Genomic DNA, 15,313 nt, shown 5'->3' on the forward strand with positions numbered 1-15,313 from the left:
TTTTTTTTTTTTACAATTTGCTTTACGTCATATTAACACATAGGTCTTATGAACCCAAACGGTACAGCTGCTTTTTTGGTAAAATGAGTTCCAAGATGGAAATAACGCGTTTCTGGAGCCATGTCAATACACCATACTTGTTTCTTCTATGTGTGAGCAATGTATCCTGCATCTTATTGTTACTACTGGTAGAGTGTCGGCCTCCGGATCCCAAGATAGCCGATTCAAACCCGGCAGAGGTAGTCGAATTTTTGAAGGGCGGAAGAAAGTCCATTCGACACTCCATGTCGTATAACCTCGGCATGTAAAAGATCTCTGGCGACACATTTGGTGTTTACTCGACAAAATTCATTCAATCTCAGCTAAAGGCGCCCAAGAGAGTTTTGGTTTACTTGGTCTGCCCCTAGTAGGACTAGAGTAAAACAGAACTTCGAAATTGACGAGCAGACAGGCAGATGGCGGCAAATTGAAATGTCTGCACACGGTAGCCGAGCCCAAAATTCATTCAATCTCAGCCAAAGGCGCCCAAGAGAGTTTCGGTTTACTCGGTCTGCCTCTAGTAGGCCTAGAGTAAAACAGAACTTCGAAATTGACGAGCAGACAGCCAGCTCGTTTTTTTCAACCTCCGATGGGCTATAAAAAAGATACCTTCATATAACAAAATTATTTTACCACCAAAAGCTTGGTAGTTGCACAGTTATTTTTCCACATAATCGCCAAAACAATTTAGGCATTTGTCGTGTCGTGACACCAGCTTTCTGATGCCCTCTGCAAAGAAGTCTGCCACCAGTGAGGTAATGTGGTCTTGACAGTCTCCTGAAGTTCTTTGTTTGTACGCCACAAATGGAGGTTTGTGATCAGTGAACTTTCTACAGCAATCCCAGACATTTCAAGCTCTTCTCTGTACACAATTGTGACTCAGCACTTAGGATACTGGAAGTTTTGTTCACGTTGGGTCCCAACAATATTTACTGATGATCACAAGACTCAGCGAACGGTGTCAGCCATAACGTTTCTCACGCGTTACCATAGTGAGGGGGAAGAGTTACTGGCGATGAAACTTGGGTCCTGTATGACACTCCAGAAACTAAAGAACAGTCTAAGCAGTGGATGGATCCTTCTTCTCCAAACAAGCTAAAAAAATTAATCCAACACAGTGGAACAAGAAAACAATGGCTGCTGTTTTTGGGACCATAAAGGTGTCTTGTTGGTGGACTTTATGGAGCAGAGGCTGTCCAGACTCACATTACCTCACTGGCTGCACTGCGGTTTGATTTTATTTATAATGGTCCGTACTGATTACAATCTTTACAGTATTTATTTTCACCTAATATACCATATCTGTTTCAGAGCTTTAATACTAGTCCAGTTCTCCTTCATCCTTGCACTTCTTCTTGAAACCTTTTCATAGGCTTGATCCTCAACTTGTAAACATCCCTGTTGCTGATTTCAGTACCTTGTATTCCCATTTCTCCCAGGTCCTTCTTCACCTCCTGGTACCAGCGCACTGTAGTTTTCCTGATCTCAAAAAATCTTATTAACTGATAGGTTTGTTCTGTAGATATGTCTGAAGAACATGACTCTTCTCTTCGAGGACCTCATTGTCCTCTTCCTCAGCACTTTTTCCTCACACTGCCAAATATCTCTTGGACCTTTTCACTTATTAATAAACACCAATCTTACACTTTAACAGATCCTCTTGTAACCTTTACCGCATATTTAGTTCTAAACAAATACATTTATTTTGATTCAGATAGGTAAAACCAACGGAGGTCAAGGGCAAAGTGATTGCACTAAACTTTAAATTGAATCTCTGACAGATTAAGTTTCAGATTCGGGTGTCAAAAAGCAAACACTGTCCAATTTGCTAAAGGGGGAGTGTGTAGTGAGGAGATACCAATCTCTGGAGTGTTTGAGGACAGATGGAAGTAGCTGCAACATTTAACTGATGAAAACTCTGGACTGGAAGATTTTAATCAATTTTAAGAGATGCTAATTTTAATAAATTGATTGTATTTGTAGGTAACAGACAAGGCTAAGATATTTCAAGTAAGATTGTAAATAGAATAGTATAGTTTAGTGCTCATTTACCTAAGGGATGTTTAGAATTAAACGTGCAGTAAAGGTACGGTATATTAGGTGAAAATAAATAATTAGTTAAATAACTATGTATTGACAAGACTGATTTTAAATGGAAAATGTGTAATTTATTGGAGTAAACACAGACTAACCTTCGCACACACTTTGAATCGAGGCTCTCTTACTTTTCAACCGACATGTCCCAAACATGCAAACGTCAGTGGAATGCTCTGTTATGTAAAGAGAACATGTTATTGCTGTAATAGTTCAATCCCCCATATCAGTATGCATTCATACAATGTACTCATAGTTAAGAACATGTAAAGACGTGACCAGATTTATGTTTTGAGACGATTCTTTGTAGTGAGTTTTTATGACCCGAGGCCCTTCCCAATGTCAACTGCATCAGAGGTCTTTTCAACTTCTTTCTCTGACACTCGATAAAAACAAAGAATTTTCTCGTTGACATTCTGCCTTTGACAACATTCAACAGCCATCTTTCAAACTAAGGGAACTAAATTGAAACAAGGACATTTAGGGAGTCTACTGCCTCTCGAATACTTGATATTTTAGAAAGTGTTTGTTATAGATTTATACTTTATTCACCGATAGCATCATATTGAAAACAAGAGGCTACATTCACAAGAAGACTAAATTAGATAGCAGATAAGTTTTTAACATTTACTATTAAAGTGGGTGTAAGTTTGAGCAAAGAGTACAACTCTTTAAAATTGTATTTTAATGTGTTTTTCACAAAAGTGTAGGACAAAAAAACAAAAGTTCTTACAGTGTAAAAAAAAATGGACATTTAAATGATATTCCTAATTCAGGAGGACAAAACCTAAAAAGGTAGGAATGTAAATTTATAATACAGAGCTTTTATATGATTTGTAGTGATGCATAGTTTTTTTTGCTAGTTGCTTTACGTCGCACTGACACAGATAGGTCTTTTGGCGACGATGGGATAGGAAAGGGCTAGGAGTGGGAAGGAAGCGGCCGTGGCCTTAATTAAGGTACAGGCCCAGCATTTGCCTGGTGTGAAAATGGCAAACCACGGAAAGCCATCTTCAGGGCTGCCGATAGTGGAGCTCGAACCCAGTATCTCTTGGATGCGAGCTCACAGCTGCGCGCTCCTAACCGCACGGCCAACTCACCCGGTGATGCATTGTAGCTGAGGATGGTGATAGTAAGAGACCAAAACTGGTACTACTGTAAAAAAGAGATAGAATGAAATTCTACATAAATTTTAAAAGTGTTAAAACATTCAAGCTCTTAAGTCTTTAGGCTTTTTCAATTGTGAAAGTGCTGATTAGGTGGATGTGTCCTAATTTAGAATTACAGCTACTGAAACTGGGAAATCAACACGGAAATTGTGAAAATCATAAAATATTACAAGTTCTTTTAAATCAATTAAGAAAGGACTAGGTAAACAACTGATAGGGTATCTGCCACCTGGTGACAGCCCTAATTATTGATTGAGATGAATAATTTGTTACTGTTGATGGAATTTTATTTCCAAAAAAACAGTTCTAACATAGAAATGTGATTTGTGCTGATATAGACTGTGTTTTTATTTCTTAATTATAGAGAGTAATACGGAGAAAACTTCTCCAATTTACAATTAGTTTTTCCTGTCTCCTGCAAATTTCATGTTTTTTTACGTGAAGGTTTCCATTCTACACTACTGATACAAAATAAATAAAATGAAGTGCCACTTACCTTAAAACAAGAGAAACACACAGAAAGGAAATATTTCAGCATTATGCCTTCATCATTCGGCAAGCTTGATTTCTCGCCCGTATTTTGCCTCTGATTAGGAATCACAGAACATCAGAAAAATTAAATCTACAGCTACAAATCAATAAAGCACACTATCCATTCCATGTTTCCTTTATTTATCAAAATAAATCATTACTAATAAATTAAGGCTAATATAAATTGACGCTTTCTCAATTAGAATGTTCAGTCCAATCTCCTCTTCAAGTTTCCAAAACTACGATGATGGTCACAATCTGTCCAAAACAAACGACAAAACAATCATTTCTCTTGTATTACCACAAAATTAAGTATTGACAGAATAAATGAAATGAAATATTAAACAGTACTCTCAGTCTAAAAAAATATTGCTTGTCATGCCAAATGCACTTATATGTACAAATATTTACAAATGTCCTACATTTTAACTATGAAAATTCTTGTCAAGACTGACAATGAGGATGATTATGAAGCAGCAAGATGTTCACACTGAGAAAGGAAAGTGGAATGCTGAATCAAGTGAATTATACAAATGTATATATATACAGATAACTGGCAGTAGAATTCAGTAAAGCTTTGGGGAGATTCGTCCCAAAGAAACAAAAAAGTAATATTGAATACTCAAATATTGCTATACCATAATTCATCCATAACATGGTATATTTTATTAGGAGACAAATCATGTTCTATAGGATTCCATATAATTGGAACTTTGTAAATACACAGTATCATGTCACATCAATAACACTTCAGTCAAGTTCCACTCTCGGCACAAGAGCGAAGATCAAAGTATTCTACATTCACAGCACTGATCCACATAATACAAACAATCTACTAAACAGCTGTCCTCCTGTTCAGGTTGCGGACTCTTCTCGATAATAGGGCGACTGTCCGTCTGATCCATCATGGTTTCGATTTCCTCCTCGGGTTTTGACACTTTGGGTTTAGCGTCCAACTGTGCAGGCGACGACAAGATCTCATCGGCCTTGTCGATGCTCTCTAACTGAGCACTAACGGGATTCCTCTCGGCAGAATTTGCTTTGGCTGTCGATGGATGTAAATTGGGATTCAAATCTTTCAAAACAAAGGTTTGGGGCAGTTTAGAATTCACAACTGGGGGTTCCGTTACCAAGTCATCGGGACTGATTTGTACACCTTTGTCCAGCATGTTCCTCGAGCTGTTGATCGGTGCACTGATCGGAGTCCCAATCAGTGCATCCTTCAACTCAAACCGACGATCTCCATGAGGCGCCGGGGTAGGGGATTCGCCAGACATCATGATCCTAAAAACAGAAGAATGGTACAATTAGAGACGCGAGTGTATTTAATAATATCAACAAGAAAGCACCAAGATATATGGGGGGAAAACCAACAACATGGCAAAGTCAAATGACTACCACAATTTAAATACCTTATTGAAACCATTCAGAAAATATTAATTGAAATAAAAGCTAACAAAATTAGATGCCAAAAATGGAAACAGCATATTGACTCACCCAAACTGCCCACAAAAAAAAAAAAATGCATTTTGAAAAACATGAAACTAAAGCATTCCAATACGGTCATTAAACCAAAACGTGTCTATGGATCAGAAACAGTAATTGTGAACAGGGAATCGGACATCAAAAACCACTGAGATGAAAGAACAAAAATAACTAAAATTCTTGGGCCAAACTCACAGACTCAGAAACAAACAGGAAATCAAGACATTCCCACCAGCACTACAAAATTAGACCTACAAAAGTAGTTTAAAATTTTACGGACACATCAAAAGAATGAACCATGACACTCACAAAACGAAGAGCTGAATAACTTAAGTGGCTACAAAAAGTCCTGTTTGGTAATTAGTGGCTGGAATGCTGCTCATTGATTACTTATTAATGTACTGAGCGATAACAGCTATTTCACAAACTTGGCTGGGAACGCTCACTGGCCTATAGTTTGAATTCTAATGAACATTTTGTTGACTGTATTGGTGTTACGATGGTGCAATGGTTAGTGCTTTGTAGTAGACTGTGTCTGGATATCTTACAAAGTAATATTACCAAGATTGTCTTACTTCAAGAACATGAAGATCCTGAAAAGAAACAGAGTTAAAGCAATAGTATTTGTTATAAAAAAGGTGTGTGATAGCAGGCTATGCTACAGTTTTTACTAAGTGTCCCGGTTTGAAATGAGAGGTATTATGATAACCCTAAAATACATAGCACATGATTCTGCAGTAGAAGAGTCCGCTCTGTATTCTCATCAGATGAGTTGTGTCAAAAGGAGGTCTCAAACATCCCTCCATCTCTCATAACAGCTACTTGTGAGCTTTGACACATTCCTCTATTTGAGCCACTGGCAAAAAAGAAACACTGTCACATTTTAAACAATTCCAACTTTCTGAAAGGTGTATCCAGTTATTTCAGAATAATCAAAGTTCATCATTAATGTCAGTTAAGGAAGAACTACTATTTTTTTTTTCTTTTCTCTTCTGCTCCAATTTTCTAGAAAATTTGTGAAACATCCTGGCAATCAAAATGAAATATGACACGGTTTCTACAAATACAAAATATTTCAATTTTTTATTCAAAAATAATTACAGTAATATGATACGTATGTTTTACATGACAGATTTTTTTTGAGGGAACTGTAATTTTACAATATATAAACTGAACAATAACAACACAAACAGGAAAAAGAATACTCCAATACATTACATTTAATGCCATACATCTAATTCACGGTGGGTGCATTGTCACTCATTCTTACACAGAACACACAGATTCATCAGCAGATGAACTCAAACATATGGGAATCAATCCCATATGGTTATGGTAAATAGGCTTCGTCACCAAGTTAAATATATTGATGAAACTCTGTTCTTTGCCAGTGCCTTGATCTCATTCCAGCTTTTTTTTTTTTTTTTTTTCATGCTGCTCAACGCCATGTCTGATTGTGTTGCACCAGTTATTCTGGGTTACCCCTCTTTTGTTTATTCCATGGGGATCCCAATTGGAGGCTACTTTAGGATTTTTCCATCTTCTCTTCTCAATATAGTCCAATTCACCTCCACTTTCTATACTTGACTTCTATCCAGATTTTATGTTAGTTTGTTAACTTCCACAATTCTTTGTTTGATATAACTCAAAGCCTCCAAATACCCATTGTAAATCTGAAAACATCTGTTTATAAATACCTTTAGTTTCTTTTCTATTGTTGTTCCCTTCCATTTTTCACATCCATATAACACATTTAACATTTCTGTTATGTATTCTAATTTTTAATTTTGTTCTGAGGTTCACTGTGAAATAGAAAACTTTTTCTTCCTAATTCTGCCTTCTGCATCTATGTCTGATCCTCCTCCTTTAGATATAATACTACCTACATATTTTTACTTCTATTCTTTCACTCTCCAAGACAATATCAGTCCTTATTATCATTCGCTCTTTTCTTTTTTTTTTTTTTTGTTTGTTTATTTATATGCAGACCCCCTTTGGCTGCACATTTTTATTCCTATTTATATATATTACTTACTATTACTACATAACCCATTATTTGTGCTGAATGCAGGTAAGCAGTATTTCATGAATCATTTAAACCTTGAGCAGTATGCAGTTCAAATTGCAAGTTTCTTTCTGTATATTACAAAACATGGTCTTGTACTGGATGAAAAGAAAAATGTTAATGTCTTACTTGAAACATGTTCAAAGCAGTGGATGAATGTGCTGCACTGTAGTCGATGATTTGTAAATGGCTTGATATAACAGTTTAAAAGACAGCAGTTTATCCAGAAGAAAATGTATTAAATAATCCATCATCATCATCATCATCATCATCATCATCAATGTCCCACTCCAGTCACCCAGGTGTGGTTAACAAGCCTCCACTCCTTTATGTCCTTCCACTTTTCCTGTTCCATTACTTCCGCCACATCCAATCCAGCTTCTCTAATGTCCTTCCAAATCTGATCCATCCACCTTCTTGTTGGTCTTCCAACTGGTCTCTTTCCCTTAACTTCTCTTTCCAATTCCCTTCTTCCTACCCATTCTTTTCCCACTCTTTTTACATGCCCAAACCATCTCAGTCTTGCTTTCTGTATCTTCTGTACTAACGGTTTTATATTTAGCTCTTCCCTGATTTTAATATTTTGAATTCTAACTCTTCTTGTCTTTTTACCGATGTTCTTAAAAATTTCATTTCTACTGCTTGGGTCTTACTATCTCGTCTCCTATTAGTTACCAGCATTTCTAGTCCATATGTTACAATTGGTATGAAATACTGTTTATGTCCGTTATTAATTTCAGGGTTGATTTCATTACTTCCATTAATAATGCTACCCAGCTATGTAAACTGTTCTACATTCTCTAACCATTCTCCGACTATGTTCACTTGGCTTCTCTTTTTTCTCTTTTACACAATGCATGAATACAGTTTTCTTTTTACTAATTACCATTCCAAACTCCTACAGATTTTCATTCCAAATGTCCAGTCGCCTTTGTACTTCCTTTTCTCCCTTTCCCCAAATCACCATATCATCTGCAAATACCAAAGCATTCACTTCATCACTACTGATACTGTTTTACACGTTTTATGATTTCATCCATCAATATAATCATGGCAACAGTGCACTTCCTTGCTCGAGACCTTTTTTTGTATAAAATATTTCATTGTCACCACTCCCTACTTGTACACTGCTTTTATTCTCATGATACAACATTGTATCTTGTTAATTAATGATTTTGTTACATTCCTTTTCAGTAGGCATTCCCATACATGTTTTCTCTTAACTGCGAGTTAAATGTGAGGGGTCCTCTTCTTCCACAGCCCCAGCTTTGCCTTCTCTGGTGAGACAGTAAGCACCTCCGATGTCCTCAGGAAGCTCTTCTGGGATCTCAGCCGTTGCTAAGGAGGACTATGTCCATGCAACGGGTGGACCACTAATCAAGGACTTCTATCTAAGTAGACTTACCAGCACTCTCTTTCAAAACCACAGGTTTTTGTTGACTTCCAAGGTCAGCGCAGTCATTACAGGGCACAGAAAAATTGCCTGCTTCAGGGGAGCATCTTGGCTCCACTTATCTTCAACAACTACACCAACGACCAGCCGTTGACCCCATACACAAGAAGCTTCTATTAAGCAGATGATCTAGCCCTTAGTGAGCAAGGCTCAAGCTTTGAATCCATGGAGAGAAATCCAACAACTGCCCTTAGTAATCTGTCAAGATACTACAATCAGAACCAAATCATACCCAATCCTTCTAAGACACAAGTATGTGCGTTCCATTTAAGGAATAGGGAAGCTTCACAATTAAGATGAAAGAAGATATATGATGGTTCAACCTTTCAATACTATTATAATAAGAAATGTAAGTTTTACATTCCTACTTAATTATAATTGGTTCCGGTTTCAACCAGTATTCTTTGTCATCATCAGCCAATCACAAATAAAGACAACGCACAGGTAAATAATCCCGTCAGATGCTGGTTGTGAAGCACTAAAGCACTGTATGTTGAAATTTCAATGTTATGAAGACGTCTAGAATCAAATACATAATTTTCAGTTGCAGTTCATGAGGCACTGTATAATTTTAGGGGTCAGCACTGCGTGTCGATAGTTACGAAAATCTTGAAGAAGTCGTAGATCAAATACGTAAATGTAGTACAGAGCAAGTTCTTGAAGAGCAGCAAGACATGCCGATCGGCACTGTGCTTCCAAAAGTTTGTGGAAATCTGATGACAAATTTTAAAAAGTTCAAGTATCAAGCCTTTAAATGCTGATATGAGTGAAATAGTACAATATAGTTGTGTATTATTTGTCGAAAGAAATAAATTCAAGTTAAAGAAATTTGTATGTTAGATTCTTGAAGTTATTGAAACATATGACATAGAAAAAAAAAAATTGTGAAGAGAAAAAAATACTAAAAAGCACAAAATTGGAACAGTTGAGGAGCGTAATGCCATAGCATGTTATATCTTAATAGTGAACTCTCTTCAATACGGAACACTATGAAATTTTTCTCTCTTAATAGGGAAGCTTATCGTGAGTTATGACTAGAATGGTCGGGTATCCAATATTGCAGCACTGTTACACTCCAAAATACCTGAGAGTGACCCTGGATACAGCTCTTACGTTCAGAACCCATTGTACGAGTAATGAGATGAAAATCTCGACACAAAACAATCTTATTTGCAAATTGGCAGGGTCACAATGGGGTTCACATCCTCAAACAATCTGAACTTCAGCAGTGGCACTGTGTTTTTCTGCTTCCCTAGTCTGCAGTTCATTTCATGCCAGACAGGTAGATACGGCTCTCAATGAAACCTGTATGTTGATTACAGGCTGCTTAAACTCCGACAGATAAGCTGTTACCTGGCTGGAATGGCACCACCCTGTATACGCAGAGAAGTAGAGGCTTAAAGTGTATGATAAAACTATGCACATAGTTGTCACAAAGATTTAAGAAGGTAGAATTAGATGTTTACAATTTATTTGGTAATCACTAGTGCCGGCCCTGTGGTGTAGGGGTAGCGTGCCTGCCTCTCACCCGGAGGCCCCGGGTTCGTTTCCTGGCCAGGTCAGGGATTTTTACCTGGACCTGAGGTCTGGTTCGAGGTCCACTCAGCCTATGTGATTAGAATTGAGGAGCTATCTGACGATGATATAAAATCATCTACCAAACCCACTAGGGAGAGCTCACCGGACTCTCTTGGTATAACCCCATTAGCGCAGCCCAACCCATCCCGCAGTAGACCTGAAAGAACCAACCTTGGGAGTTCCTTTTTAAATCTCGTTACGCTGTAGTTCTCAACTCGGGGCTCTGAAGACTACCGAACTCCACATTTTAAGATGACTTTACATCTAGGAGGAGAATTTTGGGGGGCAAAATGGCACTCTGCCCCCCTAAGATGATTTTTGGTGGGGGTGGGGGCAGAAAAGGCCTTTGGCGCCACTCGAAAGATAGGAACTTAAAACAGCTTAAATACAGTGACAGGTCAGTGTAAGGAGAGGGAATAACAGAAAAAGGAGACAAAGATAAATATGAAAACACAAAAGGACAAGTACAAACTCCACATCTTCATACACTGCCGTCTTCAGCTGTCTTCAGAAACACACGCTTTCTCATCAATCCCAGTTCTTCTACATCCATTTCTTCTCAGCTCTGAAAGAGGTGAAGGCAGACATCGTGACTCACTGAATCTTCAGTTTCAATGTTCTCCCCAGAAATTTTTTTAAGCCGGGTGGCAGAAATGAGTAGCTGGGCGGGGAATACTATGTAAAAAATGAATATTATAACATTTCAATTTATTCCCTTCAGGACATTAACAGAAATTTCAGATAGGTAAACTCTAACTGCTAAATTTAACTATTTTAGTGTTACTGTCACAAATAAGACATAACAATTTTGAAATCCTCGATCATACTCATGTAACACCGGGGCTTACCATTCGGTTGCTGTGGAGTGCCATACGGGTTCGTGACATGCGGAACAGAGTGCTCACATTCAATTCCACGCTAATCGAGACACCGCTTGTGCACAACATTACACGATTGTCAAGCTAAACATTTAAACTCTAATGTAACAGGTGCAATTACAATGACAATAATTAAAATGTATCATTTAAATAAATAGTTTTACAATACTTACATTTTAATTTGGAGCACCCATTGACTCAGACATGTACTGACATTTTTTTAATGGAATCTCCGATGTCGAATGCAACTTTTTTTAATTGGTTTTACGTCACATGACTCAGGCAGGTCTTATGGCTACATGACCCCAACTCGTTTGGTGAACGAAAACTTAAAACACGATCTTTTCTTACGCCAAAAACCAACCGTGCGGTGTTCGCACTCCAGCAGAAGAAAGTAAATTATACGCAGATGGGAGATGATGACTATATTAGTCTAATGGAGATTAACCTAAGGTTTGATGATGGAAAAAAAAATGTACAGTGGCCAGTGACATTACAAAACCATGGTGCAGTGATGCTAAGAACTGTTCAACTTTTGGTTAGTTTCATAATTTACACTGATACATCAATACGTAACTCCTACAATAATGATAAATACGGACATTTTAATGCTAAAGTGCCCTAGCATAGGGAAATCAACAATCAAATTTTGCACAGAAGATTGAGAGTTTTGTGGTTCAGAAGTTAAGAGCAAAAGAACTAAAACTGGTTTTAGCCTAATTATCAATTAAATATATTTTATTTTGCACGGCCATTTGGCTGCAATAAAAAATAAATAATAAATAATGGCTTTACGTCACTCTTACTTCTTTTACAGTTTTTTGGAGACGCCGAGGTACCGGAATTTAGTCCCGCAGGAATTCTTTTACGTGTCAGTAAATCAACCGACTGACCTTCAAATACCACCGGACTGAGCAAGGATCGAACCTGCCAAATTAGGGTCAGAAAGCCAGCGCCTCCACCGTCTGAGCCACTCAGCCCGGTCAATAAAAAGTTATTTAATGGCGACTATCTGCTCAGAAGTGTTGTACATTTTATGTTATCGTATTGCATAATGAGGTACGATTGCACCCTCAAAATCTTACACGGAAAGAAGATGACATCTGGAACGACTTTTATTCAACTGACGCAATGTTAACAGGAGAGTGGAAGAAATAAGATATTTATAGACACGTTTTGCGGCGCACGGTTTCCACCACAAAATTTATATCAAAAGACTGCATAACCCAAATGCGAGTTATGTGAAAAACAGAGTGATCGATACCAAGTCGGACAGTGTAAGAACAAGTTCTGTTCAAATTGAAACAAATTGTAAATCTTTTAATGACCATTCAGATGCAAGAAGACGAAGAAGAAGAAGAAGAAGAAAAAGGTACGTATACGAGAACTTAATCTCAAAATCATTAAAAATATTAAAATCAACCATTAATTCTTTTTATTATTAGCGAAGTGCTCTACAACTTATGCTGTGTGTAAAAGTCAAAAGGTAAGTAAATCCTTTTCCAATGGGTTCATTATGTATGTAGAAAGGTAATAAAGTTTTCTCAGTTTTTTTGCTCGAAGTAATGTTAATGCCATTTGGTTCTCTTTAGCGTAAGACACTATTGGAGACTAAACTTTCACAGAATAATTGTCGCGATCCAAAGAAATATCTCTAGTCTACTAATTAACACGAAGTACCGGTATCGTAAAATAGCACAAATCGCACATTATCACCATTACAAACTTGCCAACTCTCCCAATTTAAGCGGGCAAAGGAAGGACGATCTACTTGCGCGGGTTTCGCAGGTACAGTGTCCGTATCGAAGTAGGTGGTCGTCACGTGGAGACCATTTGCAAGTGGACGCAATAGGAAATTTAGAAAGGTACACCCTGCATTAATTCACTGCAAAGAAAAAAATGGTCACATGCCCCTTCTGGGCGACAATAATAATAATTATAATAATAATAATAATAATAATAATAATAATGTCTGTTCAGCCCTTGTCCCGTTCCTCTACGGGATCGGGTATGAGGTGAGATGAATCTGTCGAGGCGGTTTTTTATGACCGGATGCCCTTCTGACATCAACCTCATCAGAGGAGTTAATGAGATGAAGTGAATGACGTGATATATGATATTAGGAAGGGAGATGGTGAAGCCCGGTGCCGGCACGTAGCCTACTCCTGTCGAATAGCACCAAGGGGTCTGAGCAAGGCTTAACGTCCTCGCAATCTAGCGATTAGAAATTTTATACCACCACCTCCTCCACCCTGCCGGCCAACATTCTGATGGTGAAATGTTGGTCCTTTCTCCCTCTCTCCTGATCGCAAGGACTTATCTTCCGATTTTGAGAGCAGATTTAATATTCCTGTATTTTTTTTAAATCCCAAGTTTTTCTTTGTTCTTTAAGTAGCTAGAGAACTCATGTTCGGTGGGCACTGGCAAGACTGATGCAATCGCCTGGTGGCATTCTTAAATATGACAGAATCTTTAACGTAATGCTTTTTATCATTTCCACATAGCAATGCTGACTGCGAGATATTTTAGCATATTTACAAGGACGAAAAATCAATTCAGATCAAAGCTTCCCGGAAAAGAATTCTGGAAAAATGTTAACCTTAAAACCCGTTCAACAAGGCCAGTGTTTTGACATAAATCTAGTTCAGAAATTTATGAAGAGGCCCAAGGCAGTTACAATGAAGTGTCATGAGTTCTTAAGTTCAAATACATGCAGGATTTCAGTACTTATAAATAAATACGAGAAACTACGTTAATGAGTAGTATAATGTATTAAATATTCTTCAAAGTTACGTCATCAATGATGTGTTGTAACATGTCGGGATATGCCGCACAAAATTCTCCTGTATTTGGCCTTTGAAAGTTGGCACGTCTGCTATTATGTATATATTTTTTTTTTTTTTGCTAGGGGCTTTACGTTGCACCGACACAGATAGGTCTTATGGCGACGATGGGATAGGAAAGGCCTAGGAGTTGGAAGGAAGCGGCCGTGGCCTTAATTAAGGTACAGCCCCAGCATTTGCCTGGTGTGAAAATGGGAAACCACGGAAAACCATTTTCAGGGCTGCCGATAGTGTGATTCGAACCTACTATCTCCCGGATGCAAGCTCACAGCCGCGCGTCTCTACGCGCACGGCCAACTCGCCCGGTTGCTATTATATTAAACTATATACTATAGGCTAATATATCATCACTTAACGTAGTATGACAACAATTGCTACCATTAACAGTAAAAAGCCCCAGGATCTCAGAAAAACGAATCCTAAAAACACTTAATTTCCTACCCTAAGCATCAATAATATTTTACAAAACATGTAAGAATAATGTTATTTATTGGTTTTACGTCCTACTAACGACTTTAAAGGTTTTCGGAGACGCCGAGGTGCCGGAATTTAGTCCCACAGGAGTTCTCTTACGTGCCAGTAATTCGGCTGACGTATTTGAGCACCTTCAAATACCACCGGACTGAGCCAGGATCGAACCTGCCAAGTTGGGGTCAGACACCAGCGCCTCACCCATCTGAGCCACTCAGCCCGGCAAAAAAAAAGACGCATGAATCTGATACATACATACATACATACATACATACATACATACATACATAATCATTATAGACTACATTATCATTATAGACTGTTATGCCTTTCAGCGTTCAGTCTGCAAGCCTCTGTAAATTTACTAAACATCGCCACAATCCTCGATTTGCAACTAGTGTTGTGGCCTCATTTAGTTCCATACCTCTTATCTTCAAATCGTTAGAAACTGAGTCTAACCATCGTCGTCTTGGTCTACCTCTATTTCTCTTACCCTCCATAACAGAGTCCATTATTCTCCTAGGTAACCTAACCTCCTCAATTCGCCTCACATGACCCCACCACCGAAGCCGGCTTATGCGTACAGCTTCATCCATAGAATTCATTCCTAAATTAGCCTTTATCTCCTCATTCCGAGTGCCCTCCTGCCATTGTTCCCACCTGTTTGTACCAGCAATCATTCTTGCTACTTTCATGTCTGTTACTTC

The 15,313-nt window shown here is 38.1% G+C and overlaps 1 protein-coding gene across 8 annotated transcripts in view; it reads right to left on the reverse strand.

Moving 5' to 3' along the window:
• Positions 1–3,951: 3,951 nt before the first annotated feature.
• Positions 3,952–15,313, reverse strand: part of LOC136884461 (uncharacterized) — a 196,892-nt gene continuing 185,530 nt past the window's right edge. For all 8 annotated transcript variants that reach the window (XM_067156646.2, XM_067156648.2, XM_067156644.2 and 5 more), the window contains exon 2: positions 3,952–5,117. In XM_067156646.2, the coding sequence (XP_067012747.1) occupies positions 4,619–5,117 (499 nt within the window). In that variant the 3' untranslated portion in view covers positions 3,952–4,618. The remainder of the gene's footprint in view (positions 5,118–15,313) is intronic.

This window comes from Anabrus simplex, chromosome 12 (genome assembly GCF_040414725.1).
Source record: "Anabrus simplex isolate iqAnaSimp1 chromosome 12, ASM4041472v1, whole genome shotgun sequence".
Taxonomy (NCBI): Eukaryota; Metazoa; Arthropoda; class Insecta; order Orthoptera; family Tettigoniidae; genus Anabrus; species Anabrus simplex.